This window comes from Phaseolus vulgaris, chromosome 8, assembly GCF_000499845.2.
Source record: "Phaseolus vulgaris cultivar G19833 chromosome 8, P. vulgaris v2.0, whole genome shotgun sequence".
Classification (NCBI taxonomy): Eukaryota; Viridiplantae; Streptophyta; class Magnoliopsida; order Fabales; family Fabaceae; genus Phaseolus; species Phaseolus vulgaris.
Window position 1 is genome coordinate 52,275,314 of NC_023752.2, and position 26,795 is coordinate 52,302,108.

At 28.5% G+C, this 26,795-nt stretch overlaps 1 protein-coding gene, 1 non-coding gene and 1 pseudogene across 3 annotated transcripts; 1 reads left to right on the plus strand and 2 right to left on the minus strand.

Moving 5' to 3' along the window:
* Positions 1–1,710: 1,710 nt before the first annotated feature.
* Positions 1,711–9,730, minus strand: LOC137825504 (WRKY DNA-binding transcription factor 70-like; annotated as a pseudogene).
* Positions 9,731–12,474: 2,744 nt separating this feature from the next.
* On the plus strand, positions 12,475–20,381 carry LOC137826651 (putative pentatricopeptide repeat-containing protein At5g37570). 2 transcript variants are annotated; one of them, XM_068632717.1, is made up of 4 exons: positions 14,869–15,020; positions 17,521–17,799; positions 18,009–19,007; positions 19,251–20,381. In XM_068632717.1, the coding sequence occupies exons 2-4, from the start codon at positions 17,542–17,544 to the stop codon at positions 20,349–20,351; spliced, it is 2,358 nt and encodes a 785-aa protein (XP_068488818.1). In that variant the 5' UTR covers positions 14,869–15,020; positions 17,521–17,541; the 3' UTR covers positions 20,352–20,381. The 2 variants fall into 2 exon arrangements, with proteins under 2 accessions (XP_068488819.1, XP_068488818.1); XM_068632718.1 differs by lacking the exons at positions 17,521–17,799; positions 18,009–19,007; positions 19,251–20,381 and adding exons at positions 12,475–13,558; positions 15,126–15,435 and having other exon boundaries at positions 13,665–15,020.
* A 5,062-nt stretch (positions 20,382–25,443) lies between these two features.
* On the minus strand, positions 25,444–25,517 carry TRNAI-AAU (transfer RNA isoleucine (anticodon AAU)). The gene has a single exon. It is a non-coding gene; the product is annotated as a tRNA-Ile (tRNA).
* Positions 25,518–26,795: the final 1,278 nt, after the last annotated feature.

Here is a 26,795-nt window from a genome sequence, read left to right on the forward strand (position 1 = left end):
TTCAAGAAGTCTATCATAACATTTTTGTGTGGGGTTTTTTTTCTATTATATTATAAATTAATTTTATTCGTAATATTATAATTTTAGCCAATTTCAGAAATAAAGATTAAATATATCTATGATGGTTTATTTCAAAATAAAAAAGAAGAAGCAGCAGTAACTACCACTGCCATAGACAGAATCAAGACCAGGTCTACCTTCACGTCTCTTTTCCAACCATTCACACTTTGTTCTTAAATATATCTTCTCAACTTTTAAAAGTATTTTTTATCCAATTTTTATCAGTCTTTTACATTTAATAATAATAATAATAATAATAATAATAATATTAATTATAATATTAATAATAATGTTAATTATAATATTAATTATAATGTTAATTATAATATTAATTATAATGTTAATTATAATATTAATTATAATGTTAATAATAATATTAATAATTATAATTTATTTTATTATTAATAATAATTATATTAATATGTATAAATTATATTAATAATAAGTATAATAAAAATGATAATATGATCAAAGAATTTCTCTGGTCTAGTGGTTAATGCTACCTTGGATCACTGGAAGGAGTTCAAATCCTGACTGTGTTTTCTATCTAGTAATAATAGATATAATTAAAAAGATTATTTTCTTTCTATTTTTAGAATTCCCCTTACAGTAACTTTTCCATATTTGAATATATATATATATATTTTGTATAGAATTACAAAAATTTCAAAAAATTTGATAAATACGCGGAACTAAAAATTCATTTCGAACAATTGAACCTTCTCAAATTATTTTCAAAATAAATTTAATATACTGATATAAAATAAAATATATAAATCAAGTAATATACTACAAATTCCATAACATACAATAAATTAGATAATACTGATTTTTAGTAGAGATACGTATTAAATATGATTCATAAACAAAATAATTAACTATTAACATTATAAATAAATATTATTATAAAAAATAAATTTTGATTTATCAATAAAAGAGTTTTATAGGATTTTATGAGTGTATTTTACTTTTTCTTTTATTGTATTTTTGAGGATGAAAATACTAGGCCGTATATTTCCTAAGTCTATCTTTTCCACCTAATTTCTCACTATTCATATTTTGTCCTTTTGGTATAGAATTGCATGGCTTACACTCATTCCACCAGAATAATTGAAAGGAAGAAAACAAAAGTTAAATGCCTTCTGGGTTTGGGAACTTCAAAGAATAATTGAAAGGAAGAAAACAAGAGTGAACTGGGTTTGAGAACTTTAAAAAACAGACACCATTAATGGCATGCTATAAAACAAAAGGAATTGTCTCAATTTGAGGTAGAAAGAATTTCCCAAAGGGTCTTTCTTAGTAATAATAAGTCTGCAAAGGTTGTTCATATAGCTGAGAGAAACAAATTTACAACACCATTGATATAATACAATTCTATATATAGTAATTTCTTGGACATTATTGTGTCCTAGTCATGCATTGGTATTGTTCACAACAAATTATAACAGCAAAAACACTTGTTGCTGGGAAAGCATCAAAGTAAATAACCTGTATTCTTGTTAAAACAAATAAGCTTAGGAAACCAGCACTAGCATGTGAATGGGCAATTTTTTTAGAAATAGAAACTATAAAAAAAAAACACTAACACATTTCTTCACAGACCAAATACTCGCTTGTATATAAACTAAAATTTTTAAACCTAGTACGAAATAATTTATATAAAATTTTCATTTATAAATAAATGTATTTGATTTTTCTTCTTATTTAAAGTATTTATGAAGAAATTTATTAATACACTTGCTCAAAGTGAAAGCCAGTGCCAAAATGAACAGATGCCACCACAAAACTCATATTCTGTGCATGAATACTCATTATCTGCATTGTTGTCTGAGTTCTTCCCTTTGGTTCAAAATGCTTCAAATCTGAAGCAGACTAGGCTCCAATGGCTTGTGATCTGTAAGATCTTTGAGAAATTCTTGTTTTATAGTTAAGGTTGGTGAGCTAATGGGGGGATCCTGTAGAATAGAGTCATGATCAGAATTCAGAAGATAAGATTCCCAATTGGAAGAATCTGTGGTTGAGTGTGTAGCCTTAGAGCATGTGTGAATGCCAGTGTAAGTAGTTTGGTACATCGTTGGACATTCTTGATTCCTCTGCACTTGTTTTGTTGCTTGGCAACCTTGGTCATACTTATGACTGCACCTGAAGTAACTCCTACGAATTATTATTAAGAACAATGTGAGTTTGATTGACCAATAGAATCTGTGTACCTTACAAGATATAAAGTCATTGCACATGGTGTAACATCGAGCAAGAAAAAGATACCAAAATGTTGGTCAAGATGATTTACAAGTGTGAAGGTTTCTATTGACCATTGATCGATGTGAAGTTTTACATAGAATATAGTTGCTTTTTCCACTACATGAAAGTGACCTAACTAAAAAATCAATTCAATTTTCCAATTGCTGCCAGAGTATGTTACCTGCTAAGTTGTGTGGCTGAGAAACCATGTGAGGAGTAAAGAATAAAGAAAGGATTATAATATGAGGACTCATTCTAGATAATTCATTAAAAACTGAATGAAAATACCATAAAAAAAATACAATGATAATGATTTCCTCCGTATTTTCTAATACATGTTACACATTAAATATCAAACCCTAAATCCTAAATCTTTACGATGGTGCAGTTGAAAGTTTCGTCATGGATAACATCAAAAGTATACTTAACATATTTTTCTTATTTTGATTAGTGTTTAGAACCGTTGGTGTGTATGAGATCTATTAAAATAAATTTAGTGAAAGGACGTGGGAAAAAACAAATGGGTGAGTTCAAGAGATGAGAGAAAAGATAGGGATGAGTAGGTTTGCTCAAGGTTAGAGGTTTTTTCCGAATAGATTCTTGTTTCTTGTAAAAAGGTTGAGGTATCCTTGAAATATCTCCATTTTATATATTCTTGTTTTGCCAAAAAAAAAACATTAAATATCAAATTATATGAATGATATATTTTAAATTTTTAAAATTATAAAAATATATAAAATCTTAAATTTTCACCTATTATTGTTGTAATTATTATTATTACCATTATTAAAAATCAATAATATTATTATTGTTATATGTGATTATGCAATGATAGTAAAGGCAAAACTAATTGTAATGGTTAAAACCATAATTTTACATCATTCAAATTATAATGTTAATCACTAAATGGTTATCATAAGCAAAATTATTACTTTTCTTTTGTAAATAGGTTTTTCACATACTATTATTGGTTACTGTTAGAACCAATACACTATATACATATAACCAATGTGATATCTAATACTAATCAATATGATATGTAGTAAAGTTTAAGGTAACAAATCTTATTATTTCTCTTCGCAAAATGTATATAGTGTCACAACACTCTCTTGTGAACACTCTCCCACTCTTACTCCCATCTCTGATCATCTTCTCTCACACCATTATTATGGATTCTCACTGCTATCCCACTCTTATTGCCATCTCTGATCACTATCTCTCACATCATTATTATGAGTTCTCACTATCATTGTTGATCTTATGTGTTACAAATGTGTATGCTCTTTGTTGTTTATCCTACAATAATTATTAACTAAAAAGTGGTTATATTAATTAAATTATATACTATTTTAGAAACTAAAAATATTATTAATATCTAAATTAGTTTCTGTTATTGATAAATAATTTATAAATTGGTATCTAATTAGCTATCAAGATTTGAGCTACCAAAAGTTTAGAATCTCAATAATTGGTAGTTAAAACTTAGACAGCTAATTAGATACCAATTTATAAACTATTTATCAATAATAGAAACTAATTTAGATATGCAATATTATTTGTAGTCTCTAAAATAATATCTAATTTAGTTAATATAACAACTAATTATCTTTAATTTCTAAAGTGGTTTATATTTAAGGATTTTTTAGTAGTAATATTATGTGAAGAAAACAAGTTGGATTAAGGTTGAGGTAATGAAGGAATTTTGAAATAAGGGGTAGCCAAGAAGGTCGAAATTGAGGTGGGTCTAGTTGCAGGGAAGTGAAGTGGTGAGAAAGGAGGGCTTCCAAAGGTGCATGAAGTTGTGGCTAGCTGTGTTTAGAGTGGAATATCTCAAAGGCAAGAAAGGAGTTGTTGATAAACAATATAGAATATCTAAAATAATAACAAGAATAAGACTATGTTAGTTGTATTCTAACCTAATTTCTATTTCAAAATAAGATATCCATCATCAATAAAATCAATAAAATAGGATAGTTGCGAGACTGTAAAAATAAGTTCAGAACCTGACTCAAATAAAATATTATCATTAAAGTAAAAGTTAATGAGTACTTTATTACAATAATAACATACTGAAAGGAATTAAGGACTCATTAGTTCTTAGTTTGCATTAGAATAATAACAGTTTTTGTTACTAGCTTCTCCGCTTACATACATATTTGACTGTAATTTCTACACTTTTAGAATGATTAAGCCACTTAGAGGATCAATTGGAAGGTTGGAGGCAGCAGTTTTCTTAGAATAGAGATGTAAGGGAAAAATGAATTAATGCATCTACTAATTAAAGAAAAAAGACAATTACAAATTATGCAACTTAATTACTATGTATACATAATGATATTTACAAATATATATTATCTCAATCTCCATTGAAAATAAAAAAATGGAAAATTTGTTGAAATTTTAGAAAAGATTGAGAAATGTATTGAAGTGTATAGCAATGTAGTAAATCTAGATTGTTGAGAGTAGTTTTGGAGATGGTGGATGGTATGGCGGAGTTGTGAATAAGGTAATAATTAATTTAATGAGTTATTGAGTTTTGATAAACTTGAATATAATGCAATATGTCATCATATGTGTCATCACTTTATATTGATATAGAACTTTCTAAACTCCTCCATTCTAGTTTTGTTTATTTGTAATGAACTAATGGTATTAAATAAAATGGGACAATTAAGAAATGTCTCAACCCATATACACAATAAAAGCTAGATACCTCCAAACCAGAACTCATTATAACTCAACAACATATCATCTAAAAAATCTATATACATGTTATGTAACATGTGAATGTAATTAGAGATTATTCTACACCCAATAAATTTTTCTTACTTTTCTACATTGTTCTTATAATTATAGGAATTGTAAATAATTAATGAATTTTTATTTTCTTGAACTTTCTTAAAATTTATATCATAAATTAACATCATCTTTTATGCAAATTTAAGAAATTCCAAACATAAATCATATTGCTCAACCTAACTCTAGATAGAACCTTAATAAATATGTATGCAACTTAGCTTTCTATCTCATAATATTTAAGTTAAATTTATTTAGCTTTAGCAAATGTTTCATTGTAGTCAACTTCTCATTGTTATGAGTATCCTTTAGCACCTAGTCTTACCTATTTTATATGGTGTCACTAGGATTAAGTTTTGTTTTGTAAATTCATTTAAGTCCAATGATATATTTTCCATGTGGACAATACACATTCTCAAGTATTATTCTTTTTTATCATTTTAATCTCTTCTTCAATTACCTTGATCCAAACTTCTTGCTTTGTTATTTATTCATAGTATTAAAACTCAAGTATTTTCATATTACATGTTTCATATATATCCACCAAACATCTTACTTGTCTTGAGTAATCTCTACTGGAGAATTTAGTTGTGCTATTAGTAAAGAAGACATATTTGAATTTTTTATCATTTCTTAAATTTCTTCTTGAGGTTGTTGTACTAGAATAAGAAAAGTTTTCCTTTTCCTCAATTCTAAGAAGCACTTTCTTCAACTTCAACATGTCTACTAATGTTGAGCTTCTTTGTGTGTGGGTTGTAAACTCTACAATATTTTGTTGTGTGATATTTCTCAAAAAGATTTCTCATATAGTTTTGTCTTCTAATTTGTGTCTTTTATGATCAAGTACATATATGCAATAGATGGATGACTTTTGCTCACTCCAAGCTTCAACTAGTGTCTTGTCTTTGACTGATTTTGTTGGACATGTTGAGCATGTAGACAACAATGTATATCGTTTTAGCCTAAAAAGGATTAGGCAAGTCCTTCAACATTAATCTAGCTATCTTCATGACTAAACAGTTCTTTATTTATGACACCATTATTCTACTATTGTGAATATGCTACTGTAAGTTGTCACTTTATTCCTTCATAGAATTTATCAAACTCGTGTGAGTTATATGTTTACCACTTTGTTTCTCAACGAGAACTTTAAACTTCTTAAATATTCCAAACACTTCTTATTCTTCTTTAATGAAATAAACCTGTATTATTCTAGAAAAATCATTAATAAAAAAGATAAAGTACACATGTTATTGTTTAGTGATGATGTCTTCATCGGTCCACAATTTTTTGTGTGAATTAACTTCAATAAGTCTTTTGTTCTCTATGTTTTGTTAGTTGAAAACAATAATTTATGTTAATTTGAAGTAGACATCCTTCACATAATTCATTATTTTCTTTCAGGAATGACAATCATTTCATCATATTCTTTTGATATAATAACTTCAAAGTTTGGGTGTTGAAAGGACCAAATCTTCAATGTCAAATCCATGAATCATCAACTTTGACTTTCATAGCAATATCAAATCCATGAATCATCAACTTTGACTTTCATGACAATATTAGTGAAATATTTGAAGTTTATAGGAAAACTTATATTTCTTTTCTCCATTTAACTTCACCAAACTATTGTCTTTTATTGTCATAGATTTGAAAAGTATCTCCTTTGAAGTGAATGGTGTATCATTTCTCCATCATTTGACCAATTCGCAAGAGATTTTCCTTATGATTAGGAACAAGTAAGACCTCTTTTATGAGGCTCATACCTTTCTTTGTTTCCACCATAACAATGCCTCTTTTTTTTACTCCACTAGGTAGCGTTTTCCAATCGAACTTTCACTTTGATAAAGTTGTCAATATCCCCTGAAAATGTTCTTATCTTTGACCATATGATTATTGCATTTGCTATCCAAGTACCAACTTCCATTTATTTCATAATCAGAATCACAAGCAACATATAAAAGATGTTGCTCAAGGGTATGCTTTTCAACGAAATTTACTTGATAGCTTTTTTTTTGTGATAGTTCTTCTCCATGTGTCCAAATTTCTTAATGTTGATATTTTTGTGATACCAATAATCTTTCTCCAAGTGACTTGACTTCTTGGAGATTCACACGGAGGATATTCATCTTGATTGGACTTAGAGAAAATTCAAGAATTTTCTTTAATTCAAGAAATTTCTCCATCTTTTTTACTCCACTCTCTTTATTCTAAGACCTTGAGTTTTGATTGAAATTAATTTTTGACAAAGTTATCATTATACAGTTTCAAACTTTGTTCATATGCTTCCACATAGCCTATTAGTATACTCATTCACAAGGTAGATAAAATGTTGATTTATTCTTGTAGTCACAATTTGTGCCATATTTATGAGGAATAGAAATTAGAATTTTCTCAACAATTTTCTTGTCAAGAATATTTTTTCCACATCTCTCATTTGATCGACTATTTCGTTTATTCTAGAATAGTAATCTTTAATGGTCTTAGACTCCATCATATTTAATAACTCAAACTCATGTCTTAGAGTTTGAAGTTTAATTACCATTGCAATTTCTTGAAATTTTTCTTGTAATGTGCTCCACATCTCTTTCTAACATCCATTATTCTTGTAAAAATTACATCCACCATTACTTTTTGTAGAAAATATAATGTCCTTACATCTTTCTACTTATTTTCCTTCAACTTCTTCCTCAGAGCACTTGTAGGAGCAGCACCTTCAACAATCTCCCATAAATCTTGAGAGCAAAACAAATGTCTTCATTTTGATGTTCCAATAATCATAATTTTCCACGATAAAGACATGTACAAGAATAGGTGAATAAGGACTGATATTATCCATTGGTTAGAAAATTTTTGGTATTGATATGGAATATAATAAGAAAGTTTTATGGAAATAGTTGGTTATTATAACTGCATCTAATAGACTACTAAACATAACTCTAATACCACCATTAGAATTTTAAGAGAGAGACATGCAGAGGGATGTATAACAATGTACTAAATATAGGTTATTAGAGATGACAATGTCAATCAACCTGTGAAAAACTTAAATGTTATGATTTACTATTTACTGCAAGTAAATAAGAAAAACATACTATAAAAAAAATATTAAAGTGAACCATGAACTAAAATCTTGATTATATTTGTAATATATAATATTGATAAAATAGTGAATAAAAATATCTATTTATATTCAACATACAAACAATACTATATATCAATAAAAAATCCAAAAAAAATAATAGGATTGCGGAATTGGACGAGTCAACTCACACATTACTCCTTACAAGATATGTAAAACGAACTTATGAAAGTTTCTTACAAGATAAAAACGAACTTATGAAAGTTAGATGAATATATTGTCTTTTTCGATTTTTTTCATAACAAATTACTATTTAACAACATAGTTCTCTCACATCGTCATCCTTATAGATAGAAGATAACTTTTATAGTAATATAAAATTTTCTTTATCTAGATGCTAAGAGAATTATTCTACACATAATATATATTTTTTACTTTTATATTGTTCTGGTATTTCTAGGAATTATTAATTCTAATAGTTTTTAGGATTTTTATTGTTCTTAACTTTCTAAAAATTTGCACAATAATTTAACAAGAAACAATGACTGTAAAATATATACCTAGGGAATTGAGAATTCACTATTTCCTTTTGTCCATACTTCCTCCATGCATGATTGTCATCAGTAGTGCAAGATAGTTTAGTCCATGTGAGTGCACTCTTTCTACACAACACCAATTCATTCATGAATTAATTGATATCAAATATATACATACAATCCATCATACTATAACATCAACACTATAAACTTCACCAGTGATAAATTACAAGAAACCCTTTTGGATCTGAACCTAACATCAACATATAGGAATACTAATTATGCAGAAATTCTTTTATATATATATATATATATAAACCTAAAATTTTCATAAACCAAAAAGTTCAGTCATGTCAACAACCATACTCTTTATGTCCGTACATTCGTACACCTCCCAAATCATCAAATTTCTGGGTGATTATCACAAAGGCCAAGGAAAGAAGTGTATGTGTGGCAGGAAGTGAACCAAAAAAACCCTTTGTCACTGCAAGAATAAACCCTATTTATAAATAGAAAGAGAGATTGTTGAGAAAGAGAATATGACATGTTAACCTTCTACTGTAGCGACCTCTTCCACCCTTTTGCGATCTCTTCTCACTGCAATCTCCAGATGTTGGACAGTTGCTGGAACGGGGCACAGACCACCCATTTTCGCCGGAAAGCAGGAGATTCTGATAACCCAGCCCATCTGCAGAACCAGGTAGCAAAGGAGAAGAGTTGATAACAGAAAGAGCTTGTGTGAAAGATGTGAGCACCTTGGCTATGAGGTGATGCGAAGAGAGAGAGAGATCAGTCTCAAAGGGGTTATGAAGCAGAACTCTGAGTTGAGTAGCAGCTTCCTGACCCTTAACAAGCTCTTCCATTATTGCTCTCTTCTTCTGGGGTGAGACACTTTCAGTTTCAGGACAAAGGTTCATTTTCATTTTCTGTAAGCCTGAGGTTGTAGCTTTTGCTTTTTCTTGATGTTTTGTTTTAATCTTTTTGGTTTGTTTGTCTTGGTCTGGATTTGGATAGCAAGTGGCTAAGGTTAGAGAAAGAGACAAAACATTAAATGAACTTTATGTATAACACTGCAAACCACAGTTAGTTTATGTGAAATAATCAGAAAGTTTTTCATTAAATAAAATAATTTTATTTTCTACACATAAAATTGGCATATCAGTATTATCATTAAGTTAAAAAAAAATAGATAAGAAAAGGAGAAGAAAAAAGTTATTATGATAAATTCTTAGAAATTATGAAAAATTATATTCACACGTTTCACAAAATTTGACAATTAAATTCATATATGAAATTACAGACTTTTTAAGTTAACAAAATATAAACAATATCTTTCTAGTCTTATCATAATACAAATATTTTTTTCTAATTTTTTCTCTCCGTTGATAAACCCTAACTTGCCTTTCTTTCTTCTTTCAAACGAAATTGGTAAGTATTTTCCTTTGGCTCTTTTTTCCGTTTTCCAACATTTCAGTTAAACCAATTGGAATCTGAAATTACAAATGTGGATTTTTAAAATTCTTCAAAATTAATTGTGAAAAGGTTAAATGATTCTCATTCATAATTTTATAATAAAATTAATTTATATATATATAATTTAAAAACATATTTATGCGTTGGTGTAAGAATGGTATAGTGTATATAAATATAATCAAAATAGAATAATTAATATTGTTATTATACGTTAAAAGATTATTTTTATATTAAATTTAAACCTTGCAATTGAAGTAAATGGTTCAGTATTTTATTATCTTGATGCATTTGATTTGACCCATCACTGAAGAATCCACTAGTGATTTATTGCACAAGTAACTAAGGATGACGTATTGGTTGTGACGTCTACATGACGTCATGTTTTCTTAAAATAAAATAAAATAAAATGAATAAATATGGATTGCTATTTCGAATATTGCCCTATCGTACTTCTTATGTCAGAAGGGTCAAATAATAAATATTATTTTTATGTAATTAACCAAAAAAAAAATTAAAATAACTTTAGTTAAGTAAGTAAACTTATTTATACATTAAATATTTATTAAAATTTTCACATTAAATATAAATAATTACATTTAATAATATATGAATGAATATAAATAATCTTATAAATCAAATTTTATCAACTAAAATTAAATAAAATTTAAAATCCACTTTTTTTAATAATATTGAAATACAAAATTTTAATATCTAATAGAAAGATTTTTATCACATTCTTTTAACTTCACATGGTATAATTTGTTGCATTAGAGATGTTTTTTTAATATATGATATTTGTTTACTTTTATTTTATTTACTCTGACACATTACTTTTTGTTTTGAGAAGACATGCTTATTATACCAATAGAACACAATAGTTTTAGAATGAAAAAAATAAATCATATTATATAATATGTATAAAATATGACTATATCATATAGTAATTACTTTATTACTAAAAAAACAAAATCAATTAAAAAAAATAGTTACTATAGTAATTAAATTAGAAATCATTCTAAAAACTAAAAAAAATAATTTTTAAATTAGTTTTTATTATTGTTAAATGGTTTCTAAATTGGTATTTAATTAGCTACCAAGTTTTAATTACCAATTATTTAGTTTCTAAATTTCGTAGAAAAACCTTGTTTGTTAATTAAATATCAATTTATAAATCATTTAATAATAATAAAAACTAATTTAGAAACTAAAAAATTTGTAGTCTATAAAATGGTATCTAATTTAATCACTATAGCAACTAATTATTTTGTCACTAAAAATTAGTTTTTATTTCATGATTTTCTTGTAGTGATTTTATTCAATTATATACCGATTGACCAAACTTACCCAATAAAAATTACCATTGCATTATTTTTAATATTTTTGTATCATTTTTCAAAATTAAAATACATATGAATTAATAACTTTTTTGCATTTTCTTTTCTTTTCCATCCTTTCATTACACTTTTCGTTACAAACCATTAATAGAGTAACACTATGAGCTAGATGTGATGAGTTAATGTCATCTATATTAAACTAAAATGTTATTTAAAAAAAATGGTTTAAAAATAATTCTATAAAATGTATTTAAAATAAGTTTTTTCAACAAAGATTAAGCTTCTTGCCAGTTTCATTTTTTGTGTGTTTTCATCTCCTATTTAAATATGAAATAATGCTTTAATAAATACTAAATGAAATAACATATCAAAAGAATGATGAGTGACAAATCGAATTTCATCATTTTAAAATATTTAAACATATTATTGAATTGATTTTATTTTATTTTCTAAATGTTTTTATAAAACAACTTAAATTTATTAAATTTTCTTTTTTATTTGTAAAAAATATTTCAATTATTACTAAAAAAAATATCAAACAATTGTTAATAGTTAATAGAATATCAATATCGATATCAAAGTTCGTAAAAAAAAATCAATTAATATTGATAATTTTTTTCCTAGATTAACTTTCACTAAAACTATTTTTAATTGAAGTTGATCACAATTATTTAGGCCAATATTGATATGATTATTTTACAATAAATTACAACGTTATTGTTTAGGTTTTTTTCTTATCCTATTCTATAATCGATGTTTGTTGAACAATTTTTCCAACTTCTATTGACAAAAAAAAAACTATATATCCTAATTAGTATTGATAGAAAGTTTTCTAGTAATAATTCAAATAAAATACTAAAAAAATATTTGTGTTGATGATAAAAAACTAATCACTACAAATATAAAAAGAAAACACAACAAAGATTAATAAAAAATATAACCCATGCATGGTAGAACATAACGAACATAACCGAAGTTGAACATGAGAACTTGCACTTCACTATCCTCTCAAACCCCAACCACAAAATCTAAGCTTTGGTTAATGCAATGCCTCAACTCTGCCAAAACCATTCATCATCTAAAACAAACCCATGCTCTTTTTCTCAAGCTCCTCTCCCCACAATCACCCCATCATTACCATTATTTCATGGGTCGTTTCTTATACCGAGTTCTTCATTTACCTACCGAAAACGTCAATCTTTGTTATGCTCGCCAACTGTTTGACACAATGCCAAACTGTCCCAATAGCTTCCTTTGGACCTCCCTCATCCGAGCATTCCTATCCCATCGTGCCCATATACTCCATTGCATTTCTACCTATGCTAGAATGCATCAAAATGGGGTTTTACCATCCGTTCTCACCTTCTCTTCAGTACTTAGCGCGTGTGGGCGAGTCCCGGCCTTGTTTGAAGGAACACAAGTGCATGCCAGGGTGGTGCAGTCAGGGTTTCTGGGAAACAAGATTGTGCAAACTGCACTCCTTGACATGTATGCAAAATCGGGCTATATAATTGACGCACGCGATGTGTTTGATAGGATGGATGACAGGGATGTTGTTGCTTGGACGGCGATGATTTGTGGGTATGCTAAGGTAGGAATGATGGTTGATGCACGGTGGCTCTTTGATAATATGGGAGAAAGGAATTGTTTTACTTGGACTACCATGGTTGCTGGATATGCAAATTGTGAAGACATGAAAGCTGCCAAGGAACTGTATGATGTAATGAGTGACAAGAATGAGATCACTTGGTTTTCAATGATAGCAGGTTATGGTAAGTTAGGTAACGTGGAGGAAGCAAGAAGAGTATTTGATGGAATACCGGGGCTGCAGTCTGCATCTGCTTGTGCTGCAATGCTTGCTTGTTATGCACAGAATGGATACGCAAAGGAAGCTATTTACATGTATGAGAAAATGAGAGAAGAGGAAATCAAAATCACTGAGGTGGCAATTGTGGGGGCTATGTCAGCTTGTGCACAACTGAGGGATATTAGAATGTCAAACACACTAACAGACCATCTTGAGGAGGGTTTCTGTGGTAAGTCCTTCTGTTATTGGTTGTCTGTTATTATTCTGTCGATATGTTTCACACACTAACCTCTGTCCTTTTGCTTGATTTGGAACCCATTGTTATTTTATCTCAGATAGAACACATATTGTTTCCAATGCATTGATCCATATGCACTCAAAATGTGGAAATATAAACTTAGCACTGAAAGAATTCAGTATGATGAGATACAGGGATATGTATGCCTACAGTACAATGATTTCTGCCTTTGCTGAGCATGGGAAATCACGAGATGCTATAACCCTTTTCTTTAAAATGCAAAAGGAAGGATTAAAGCCAAACCCAGTTACATTCATTGGTGTCCTCAATGCTTGTAGCTCTTCTGGTCTTGTTGAAGAAGGTTGTAGGATTTTCCAGATTATGACTGAGGTATTTGGTATTGAGCCCTTACCTGAGCACTATACTTGTATAGTCGATCTCCTTGGGAGGGCTGGGCAACTAGAAAGGGCATATGATCTAATAAAGGAGAATGCAACCTGTGCTGATGCAACAACTTGGAGCTCTTTATTGGCAGCTTGCCGGCTTTACGGCAATGTGGATTTGGGTGAGATTACAGCCAGACATCTCTTTGAGATTGACCCTGACGATTCTGGAAATTATGTGCTTCTAGCAAACACTTATGCATCAAAAGATAAATGGGAGCATGCACAAGAGGTTAAGAAGTTGATTGGTGAAAAGGGAATGAAAAAACCTTCAGGTTATAGTTTGATTCAGTGAGCAATCAAGGAACAGTGTAAAGAAGAAGCACTTTGATTAACCAGTGTATCCTCTCAATCAACATAATGATGTTCTCCTGATCACTTTTGTACTGGTCAACATTGTTGAAGGTTTTTTCAGTAATTGCTGAACAAGCTTTGAATTCCCAGCTTTATTTTCTGAGACATGCATCCAAGATATATCATCATGTTGGTCTACGACCATTTAGTCATGAAGCCATTAAGCAAAGCTGTTAATCCATCATAGAACCGAAACGAGTTTCTTGTGGCTGTTGTATTGGCCTCAAGGTGCAAATATTAAGTTCTCTACTCTGCAGAATTTGTATGCCGGGGAAGAGGATGGGGATGGGGGAGTATAGGATATGTCACAAAATGGGGACTCTACACAGGATATTTACTAAAGATATCATGGACAATGGTGGAGACAGGATCCACATTACTTTGAAATGCAGGTGTTGTTTTGGGGGGAGATGGTTATAATGGTTCTGTGTAGGAGTTTTATTTGGTTGCTTTGAGTAATAACCATCAACAAACAGATATATGGACAAAGATAATTCATAACGGAAAGCAAACAGGAGGATCTTCTCCCTAAAAAATGGAATTACCACCCAATGTGGCATGCAAGGAACACCAGAGGGCTGAGAGTACTCAATTCCTCTCAATCTGACGCAATGCTTGTTGGCAAAAAAGCAGCAGCAAATGTTTCTTACATTCAGGTAGATTCTTTTCCTTGTGCAGTATCTTTCTTCTGCTTATAATTTCTGATTTCTCTTTATTATTTTCTCAATAACTATAGTAGGATCAATATTTTTGGTACATAGGTTGTTAAATAACTTCAAGGAAATGAAGTTATCTATTGAAGGTTCGAGATATTAGTAAAAGAAGAGTTATCTATGAAATATATGAAGGCGAAGTTGCTTGTTTATTATTGCTCGAAGAAGATATTATAATAAAAAAAGTGTATTGGTTGGAATTTTATGTTGAACGTGTCAATCCACAAAAGGTGATAAGTAAACCTTCACATAATTGTACCGTAGAATTTCGTGTAAATAAAATCTACATATAGGTTTTCTTAATTATATTAAACTCTGTAATGTCCAAGTTGGAAATGGCAAAAAGTAAAATGATTTTACTCGTGTTTTTTATCACTATTTATAATTCATATTGTTTTAGTGTCTAGTTTTATTTTTAACATTTATTTCACTAAACTTAACTACTTAAAAAATTAAATTGTTTGTTTGTTTATTCATCTTTATAATTGTAATTTATTACTTTAGTTTTCTTGGTCATTCTTGGGTTTTCTCAATATAAGGAGTAGATTATATGTTATCTGAAAAAGTTAACATATATTAAAATGTTGTCAATTTTTAAATTAAAAATAATATTTCATTGTTAACATATATTAAAAGAACAGAATAATTTTATTCATTTTATTTAAATTATTATTTATCGGTTGTAATAGTTTCATAGAAACTTAAGTATTATCCAAGGTAAGAACATGTTTGCATGTATGTCATATCTTCCATATTTGGTTCTTACTGTAGAGTATAAGTAGATTCATGGAGGGGAACTATCTCATCTCTTAAACTCAAACCCCATATAATATTTATTCTAATACTCAAACATAAATTAATAGCATATATGCAGAAACTTATTCAAATTCAACATAAAATTTTTAAAACATAATTAATAGCATTTATCATCATATATACTTAATTAGTAAAATTTTGTCAATTTTAATTATATATATATATATATATATATATATATTCTAAAGTCCCTTAAAGATTTTTATTTTATTTTTTGATACATTGAAAGGACAAATATTCTATTTTTTCGTTCAAAACATAGTTGTCAAATAGTATTGTGCAAATTATGATATTTATGAAGTTGGCTCTGAATAATATCTTGAAATTGTCTTTATTACAAGGAAAATCGATGAGATCAAATGTTTTTAATTATTTTCACAAAAAAAATGCTTTTACTTTTAGATAATTTCTCGATACACTTGTGTTAAATATATAAATTTTCTGTTAAAAGAAAAACAAATATTGCTTGCGCACATAGTTATTTTAAGAAAAAGGTTTCAAATCATTATAGAATTTTCTTGTTTCAGTTGTATTATAAGAAAATCACCAAATAAAAATTAATTTTAGATACCTAAATAATTTATTATTATTTAACTAAATTAGAAACTATTTTATAAATTAAAAAAATTATTAGTGTCAAAATAGTTTCTATTATTAATAAAAATTTATAAAATAATTTTTAAATTGATATTTAATCATTAGTTACCAAAGTTTTAACTAATTGTTTTGCATTCTAAATTAGTCTCTATTAGTCTTTTAGAGACTAATTTAGAATCTAAAATATTAGTAGCTAAAACTTGGTAGTTAATTTAGATACTAATTTAAAAATTATTTTATAGATTTTTATTAATAATAGAAATCACTTTAGATATAAATAATTTTTTAGTCTCTAAAATAATTTAGTCAATATAGTGACTAATTATTTTGTTGTCTCTAATTTTGATTACTATTTAATAATTTTCCTATAGTGTTGATTTGTCACATTGATTTTATTTTTCTTATTTAAAATATGTTTTTAATTAAAAGTCTTTACTATTTTTTTTTTTGAAACAATAATAGTGTGGGATTAAAAAAAAAGTTAAAAAACAATACAAACACATAATACTTATAATATTAAGAAAATTAAAATAAAATTATTGTAGTGGTAATCACCCTCTCAGACCAACAGCTAGTTAGGTTTCCTTGATTAATGGTATAATAATTATAATTTGACTTAAAAAATTAGCATTTTCTTACCTGTGCCAATGGTGTTCTAAATACATATTAGAGCATTTGCGATATCTTCCCTTAATATAGTGACTTAATCACTTTTAGTTAATTTTTTCTGGCATTAACCGCTTTTCTACTATAAATTAGTTTCTAATTGTGCTTTCTAATATTAACTCTCCTTTTTACAAAATTATCTTACTTAAATTAGTTTATTTGTGATGTTGTCTTCTTTACCATAAAGATTATCACACTTGCAACAAAACAATAAGCCAGTGAATCATTTGTTCTGTTCTTAACATCGTATTCTAAATATAGTAGTTCTAATTATAATATATATATGTCTTTGATGTTTGTTTGCCTTCTGTTCATTCACTACATTCAATTTATCTTTCTCATTAACTATTGAATATGTTCTAAGGATTTAAATTGAGTTCGTGAGATGGACGTGGATACATTGTTTGCTTCAATTAATCAGATCAATGTTTCTGATCATACTGCGGTATGTGATGTTTGCCTTCACACTCCACCCAATATTGCATCAGATGGCATATGGGGAAGACATACCACAGAAGGGTCACCTTTAAAGTCATCTATGCCAGTATTTCTACTCCAAGTGATTTTGATTTATACTATAACAAGAATTTTGAATTTCCCTTTAAAGAAGCTGGGTTTTCCTGCCCTTTTTTCACAATTGATGGTAAGTTCTCTCCTCATAGTGTATGCTTTACTAAATAATAGGCTTCCTTATTCCATTGCTGCAATTGAAGAACAATAAAGGATTGGTTTATTATAAAGATGGTTATGGAATCTTGAAGCATACAATATATAGGAAAATTAACATAGAGCAGATTTGGATTGATCAACATCTGTAATATGTCTAACAAAATGAATTATCTTTATTTGAAGGCTGGGCTCATTCTAGGACCATCTTTGGGTATATGGGAGAAAGAGAAGACAATGTTGTTTCCTTATGGAAGTCAAGATACACTTGCTACTATAGCATCACTTGGTTATATGATATTTGTCTTTGAGAATGGTGTAAAAATGGATTTTAGCATGATCACCAGAACAGGAAGACAAGGATGGATCATTTCCCTTTTGGGGTTGCTATTTCCTCTACTAATTTGTTATCCATCTTTAGAATACATTTCACAACTTACAACCCAGGGTATAACAGACAAAGTGCATTCAACTGTTGTTTTATTGATGACACAGAACATGACTTCATTTGCAGTGATTGCTTCTGTCCTCGATGACCTTCAAATCCTAAACTCTGAACTCGGAAGATTGGCATTATCTTCTTCACTGGTGGGTGACACGCTAAGTAATATTCTTGTAGTTGTATTGGCAGCCTTTGATAGCAAGAAAGAGAATGGACATGGTATAAATGTGGTTTTCCTTCTTGCCGTAATAATCATCATTTTCTTTGTCTATCGGCCCGCAATGTTCATGGTGATTGAGCACACACCAGAAAGCCAAGAAGTGAAGGATGTTTACATTAACGTTATCATTGGGTTTCTCTTTGTTTTGGGTTGGTCCTCACTGCTCTTCGATATAGAATTCATCCTTCTACCTTTTCTTTATGGATTGGCTACACCAGATGGACCTCCATTAGGATCTTCATTAGTTAAAAGGATTCATACTTTTGGTTTAGAATTTCTTATGCCAATCTTCGTGACTACATGTGCAATGAAGATGAATTATTCCTTGCTAGTGTTCACATCACCAATATTTCTCAGTTCCGTCCTTATGATCCTTATGGGTCATTTCATGAAAATTATAGCTTACATAGCATCTTCACTCTATTTCAAGATATCACTAAAGGATGCGATGGCTCTTGCCCTCCTTCTAGATTGCAAAGGAGTTGTGGAAGTAGCCATGTATAGCTCTGCATTGGACAAAAGGGTACTCCTCTTTCCCCCTTTCTATTCATTTATTCACCTATCTATTTATACTTGTGTAAAAGAAACATACCATGTGAAAGTTGAATGAGACAGTAAGAGATTGACTCTTCAAACACTCATGATCTCATTAGATAGTTCATTAAGTAGAAGTGCTTTAGATGGCAAATCAAAATTTCTTCTAGCTTCTTTTCTAAACCGTTAATCAAATTTTAAATTTCATTTTTGACCAAATACTTATATGCAGGACATCCAACCTGCACTTTATACAGTGGTTATAACAATGATCATGATCTCAAATACTGTTTCTCAATTGATGGTGAAACGTTTGTATGACCCTTCAAGGAAATATTTTGGCTACCAGAAAAGGAACATTTTTGATTTAAAATTTGACTCGAATCTCCGGATCCTAGTTTGTATTCATAAACAGCATCACACAATACCTATAATGTCAGCTCTTGATTTATGTAATCCTACACCATTATATCCAACCTCTGTGGATGTTCTGCATCTGATTGAACTAGTAGGGCGTTCCACCCCAATTTTCATTTCTCACAAGATGAAGAGAGATGTTCCTTCTCATGCAAGAAACTCCTACTCGGAGAATGTAATCCTTTCCTTCAAACTCTATGAAGATGAAAAACTAGGTGCAACAACAATATACCCTTACACAGCAATATCTCCACCTAAATTGATGCATGAAGATGTGTGCTTCCTTGCATTGGATAAAGTTGCATCAATCATCATTCTTCCTTTTCATAGAAAATGGTCTTTTGATGGAAAAGTTGATCACGAGGACAAGACAGTGAGGCTACTGAATTGTAAGGTGATGGAGAAGGCTCCATGCTCGGTTGGAATATTAGTGACTCGTTTTGTTCGTAAAAATGATTCACCACTTCGATTAGCCATGATCTTTTTGGGTGGAGATGATGATAGAGAGGCTTTGTACTTAGCCAATCGAGCAGCCCAAGACATTGCTAACGTTAACCTTGTGGTGTATCACATTACAGGTGAAAACAATGATGAAAATGAAAACGAGGACATTATGCTTGATCGAACAATATTAAAAGACTTCAAAAGGGAATCTTCTCGTTTGAAAAATATTGTTTATAAGGGAATAATAGTGGAGGGTGGTGCCCAAATAGCTTCTGTTCTTCAACAAATGACCGAGGATCATGACTTTTTTATAGTTGGCAGACGCCATGGTATTGACTGTCCTGAAACAAAAGGGCTTCAACAATGGAGTGAGTTTTCAGAGTTAGGCCTCATAGGTGATTTTCTTGCTTCTACAGATCTTGATTGCAAATCCTCTGTTTTGGTCGTGCAACAACAAAACTTTTACCATTAATAATAATAAGCATTTTTGTTGCATCAAAAACATCAATTTAACTATTGTGTCTCCAAATATAGTTATATGTTGCATGTGATAAGTTATAACAATTGCGTGTAATCATAAAACCTTCTATGACGATCTAATGTTCATAACATGTTTAATAAAGGAAAAATCATTTACAACGCGATTAAGTTATTTTTACTTATAAAATTAACCATAAATGGTAATTACATTGCTAGTTATTGCTACTTTTAACCAGTTGTTCAAATACATCATTAATGCACGAATTAATGATATTTGAAAGATGAATATAATTATACATAAAAGACTTTCAGTGAAATATATGAAAATAATTTACCTCAACTAATTAGAATGTTTACATCATGATACTAAAGGAAGGATATATATTATACGTGATATTATATACATTGCATATAGTTTCTCTATTTAAATTTGTACTCGGACGACCGAGACAATGCAAGTGGGCTGGTCAGGAACTTGACCATTCGGCTGCATAACCATAATGAGAAGGTCACACGACAGCACGTGACCGACCAACCCATGACGGTGAGTCAGGGTTGACCAAGTCAGCATGGTTAATCCACAATTAAGGGTTGTTTAGCACAACTCTAACCATGAACCAACCCCCTAATCCGGTCCACCAACAAAGGCCCATTAAGGTAATATAAATAGCACACATTCCAAGAACCAGGTACGTCATTATCTATAGTACTCTGACACCCGAGTGCCGACACCCTAACTAACTTGAGCGTTGGAGTGTCTTATGTAGGTACCACCCCCGTCTGTGGAGCCAGACGATCGAGAGGAGGAAGGAGAAACAAGAAGCTTGGAGTGTTAGTGATCTACCGAAGACAGAGCCAGAAGGAATCGTTCTCTAGGCCCCGAACCCGTTCGAGAACAAAATTAATTATAAAACAAAAGAAAACATCGACATGAGAAGACACAAATTTCTACGCACAAGTTAAATCTAATAATGTTGTATATTAAGATTCAAAGATTACAGTGTCAAAATTACAAAAGGAATATATCCTGTCCATATTGCTTTTTAACAATAATAATTTGACAGACAAAGATGTATGCAGGGACATATATCTATTACACTCTCATCTATGATAAATTTTTTCAAATCTATATTTATGTCTTAGTGGTTGTATCAGTGGTAGAGAAAAACATTATTATGTCCTTCACAAAGTAATACCTTTCTAAGTAATACTTATTGAATATCAAGTTTACAACAACTTTTTTTCAATATTAATTTCTTATTGTTCGAAGTGACGTTAAAAAATATTTGGAATTTTTAGTCTTAGAGAGAAATTAAGAAGTGATAATCAGGAGTGACTTGAGTATTCAGTTTATAGTTTTTTTTTTTATAGTGAAATCCTTTAAGAGTTTTTAAAGAAAAACTAGACTTATCCCAAGCGTTAGGGTGAACCAATATAAATTTTTTGTGTCATTTTTGTTGTATAGACAATTCATTCTTAGAGTCTAGTGTTTGTACAAAAAAGTTTTGTTTTCTATTTCATTTTTGTTGTATAGGCAATTCAATTTTAGAGTCTAGTGTTTGTACAAAAAAGTTTTGTTTTCTATTTCATTTTTCTTCTAGAGTTTTCTTGTTACTTCAATTGATCTCATTACTCACAGAGAGGGTCTGAACCATTGTTTAATAAATATGATGAATAGGTAGATTTTAATGATTTATATTTAGTTATTAAAGCTTATAATGAAATTCCTATTTTTAGATATTTAAAAGTTTTCAAAATGGTTAAAAAAATATTTGAAAACTGTGACTAAAGAACTTAAAGTGAAAAAATGAAAAATTGTATGAATAGGACCAGTTTGAAACGAAATCATGAAAATTAGGGTTCAACTCTTGAAAAACTTAAAAAAAAAATTGATATTAAGAAGCAAAAATGTAGAGAAAAGTTTATCCTCAAATGTTTGTAAAATAGTATATAATCTACTGGCTGAAAATGCAACACTAAGAAAGGTCATTTCCCAAATTGAGGTGGTCAACAAAAGACTTGAGCTTTTGATAAGAACATCAAGAAAACTTTATGGTAAAGTAGGAATTGACTATGAAGAAAATCTGTCTCCTAAAAATCTCATGCATCTTTTTATCAAGCATTGCATTGTGGTATTCCTAAAAAGGAACCATATAGAAAAACTAACATAAAATGATCCAAGTTCATTTGGTACTTTAGATAAAAAAGAATACCTATTGTAGATATGTTTATTACTAGCAAGCAAACACTTATCATAGTAATTGGACAATAGGTGTTCACGATACATAAAAGGAGAAAAACATGTTTCCTACTCTTGAAACCAAGAATGGAGGAATAATGTTTGAAGCAGCAAAAAAAGAATACTAATTGAAGTTGGTCTAATAGGTATGAAACTTTTTCCTTCAATTAATAATGTTATTTTACTATACCGTCTAAAGCATAAGCTTTTTAGCACAAGTTAATGGTATGACAAGATATAATGTTTTCTACAAAAACTAATTTATAGTCAAGATTGTGATGGATTATGTTGTTTACCGCCAATAGACAAGACAATCTATGTAAGGTTGAATTAGACATGTTATCGCCTCATAATGTCTTGAGCTCATAAAATAAGATCATTTAGTCTAACATAGAAAACATGGTCTTACAAATTTGATATTAATCTTAAAATTGCAAAAACATAACCTCCAATGGGGTTTGCCAATAACAACAACAATCTTTTTTATGAAACACAAATAAAAAGAAAACAAGTTAAAACACTTTTCTAAAGTATGAACAACGTACCAACATAAATGTCTCTTGAGATTATACACTTGAACTTATTTAGTCGAATTATAATTACATTTTTCAATGGTAAATAATATGGTATAGTCATAGTAGACAATTATACTAGATAGACATGGGTGAAACTCTTAGTTTACAAGGATGAATCATTCAAAATCTTTTATAAATTTTTCAAATACGTTCAAAACAAAACAAAAAAGTATATCCATTGTTTCAATTATAAGTGATCATGATAGCGAATTCAAAAATGAAAACTTTCAAGATTTTTAAGACTTGAGAAGGTGGATGACTTTTTACAAGATAAAATGTAATTCAATAAAAGTAAAAACATAATTTTAAAAAATGAAATCCAAATGCAATTAGCTATCAAATATAACTGAAAAAAGTTTAGGGTTTCTAATGTTTTTCATTTCATATTTATCTTATACATGTGATTATAAGATTTAAGGATAAATATGATGGACATTAAATTTTATTCTTCATTTCATTTATTATTTTTTGTCATTTTTAGACTATAAGCTTCCTGAGTAAAGATCCACTATGAATTAAATAATTCATTTAATATGAAGTTAACATTTTTCTATTAAAAAATAATCTATTTGACAATGGACTAAACCAATATAACAAAATTCAAACAAGAGATAAGAGCATAACTTGTAATAAGAAAATTCAATTTCTTGCATAATAATTCTAGAAACTATAGGATTTTATAAAAAAAAAAAAAAAAAAACACTTTTTTTGTGATTCAAAGGTAAGTTTATGTATTTTGTCATTAATGCGAGACAGACACAACTTTACTTAGACTTTTATTGCATTGAAGTTGTCTCATTAAAAAAAGACTCTTTAAGTCATAAAAAAAAGTTAAAATGATTTTGGTTCATTAAGATGTGTCATTGTTACTTTAATTCATTTTTTACTCATTAAAGTTGTGTCTATGTGCAAGCATTTAGCCTGTCCATTAAAGCACAACTTATACACATTTAACCTAAAATGGTGTTTAGAGTACAACTTACCTATTTACATAAATTCTTCTAAATTTATCCATATTTAATATTTGCAAATCAAATTACACCGTTTGAAAAAATTGTTTATTTTTATAACTTCTTATGTTATTGATATTTGAATGAATGATTATGAATGTCTTAATTGATAAATAGTTAATACTACATACACACCTACTAGTCATGCAAATATTCAACTCACTCTTGAATACATAAGTTATAAGTAAGATTTGAAAGCTTATAAATGTAAATTATGGTCATACGCACAATGTAATAATTAAAGAATATTTTTTATTTAATAAAATAATAATTTGAACTAATTTTTAAATATAGTTGCGTTATTTATACTATTTTTATATATTAAAAATTCATTTACATATACTTTTAGTCGGGTGTCTCTCCTTATATATATAGTGCCTATTAGTAAAAGGATTTATATAATATATGCATATGTAAATATAATAGAAACAACGGAAAAAAAATTACACTACCTTTATAAACTTAAATAGTTATATATATATATATATATATATATATATATATGGGGTCATATACTATCATCTTATATTTAATATTTATGATTACTAAATTATTTCAAAATAATAAACTTAAAAACAATTGTTTATATATACTTTTTTTACTATTTAAAAATCATTTGAATACAATAAAATAAATAAATTAAATATGTGTACGATAATACATGTCATCTAATATTTAATATTTTAAATATAATAATTTTTAAATAAATATTTTCTTCTAAATAAAACTAACCACGTAGTTTTTTACTATTTTCACTTGTTACATGATTTGTAAAAATATGAAATATAATTCCCGTAATATAAGTTATTAAAAATTATATAGTTTCACTCAAATATTAAAAATATTAAAATTTTAAAAACTATAAATATAAATTCACACTTTTTTGTAAGAAAATTATGCAACTTTGATTTTTTATTGCGAATAAAATGTGTATAAGTGAGATTAATTAATATTCTATTAGATTAAAATAAATATTTCCACATATATTTTTTGAAGTAACCAAAAACTATTTTCTTGTATACATTTGTTTATTTAAAGGAGAAATAATCTCTTACAACATTATATTAATTCCGTTGGGACAATATGTATGTACAAAAATAAACAGAGTGAAAATAATTATTTGATTAAATTAATAGTTAACATGTTAAATAGTTTTGGAATAATTATGTTTTTTTATTACATTAAATAATATGTTACTTTACATCACAAAATTATAAATAATATTAAAGAGAAAAAACTTTTCCAAAAATTTAGTAACATTGGCCCATGCAGGTCTCGAACCTGCGACTTTCGCGTTATTAGCACGACGCTCTAACCAGCTGAGCTAATAGGCCACGTTGAAAATAATAAAGAATAGTATTATAATTGTTCTTTAATAATACACTTTGTATATATTTCGAATAAAATGGGTACATGCAATAAATGAGTATAATAAAATGGGTACATTTAATAAATAAGTATAAATAAAATGGGTACATTTAAAAAATGAAGATTATATTGATTAATTTTGATAATATATTATTTTAGTAAGTATATTATAATCCAAAAAAAGTATCAACATTATTTCTTTTGTTCTGGTTTGCAATTGAATTCAAAATTAGGTTTGTAATAATGTTTGGTACAACAAAGGAATCTTAAAGAAAAACAAAGAAATAAAAGACATTAGGACTACTTTATTTGCATAGGTTCTTGATGGTTCAAGTTTATTTTTTCTAAAATATATGTCAACTCGGTTTTGTATACGTTGCTTCTAAATTTTGATCTTACTATTCTTTGATAAAATAATTCATATTTTAATCATACAATTTTTTAAAAATTAATGTATATTATTTAAATAGTAAAATAAATTTTTAAATACAACAATTTTAAAAGTGTAATGCATATCTTTTTAATATTAATTAAATCTCAATTGAATAAATGAAATATGATAAAAAAAATTATTGTAATTATTCACTATTTGAAGTAATGTCAGTGTCTAAATTGTTCTTTCGTATTTGATACTTTTGCTTGTTTCTTTATTTGAAGTCTCAATTCTAGGGGAGGCTAAAACGGTTTAACCAAAACTGGTTGTGTACTTATTCTATCTATGAGTGGTTGGTGTACTTGTTGTAATCAAGTGTTTTGATTAGTTGAATCTCTTTGAGTAGTTTTTGTAAGGAAGTACTGGATGTAATATGTGAGTTTGGGTGAACCAGTATCAAATTTGTTTGTGTTACTTGTGTACTAGTCTATTTATCAGTGAGAAGATTCAAGGCTCCATTCAATCCTTCTTCTACAACCAATTGTTTTTAAGCTTCAATCAAATAAAAGGAGGCATAATGAGAAAAAAATGTCCTATGACTGCCCCAATGAAAACCTTAATCCACTCAATTTTCTCCAAAATTCAAGCAGACTGGTGAATAATCAATTAGGTGTCTTAAGTGTGGACAAGATCATTATGCTTAAGATTTTCATCTTAAACAATACCAAAACTAGACTATTCAACAATGCAAAATGATAAAGTGGCATAGATTGTTCTAAGAAAGCGTGCATATAATTATTTATTCATGAGACACATAGTAGAATTTTTTATCTGTTAATTGAACCTTTATCAAACTTTTAACAAATTCGAA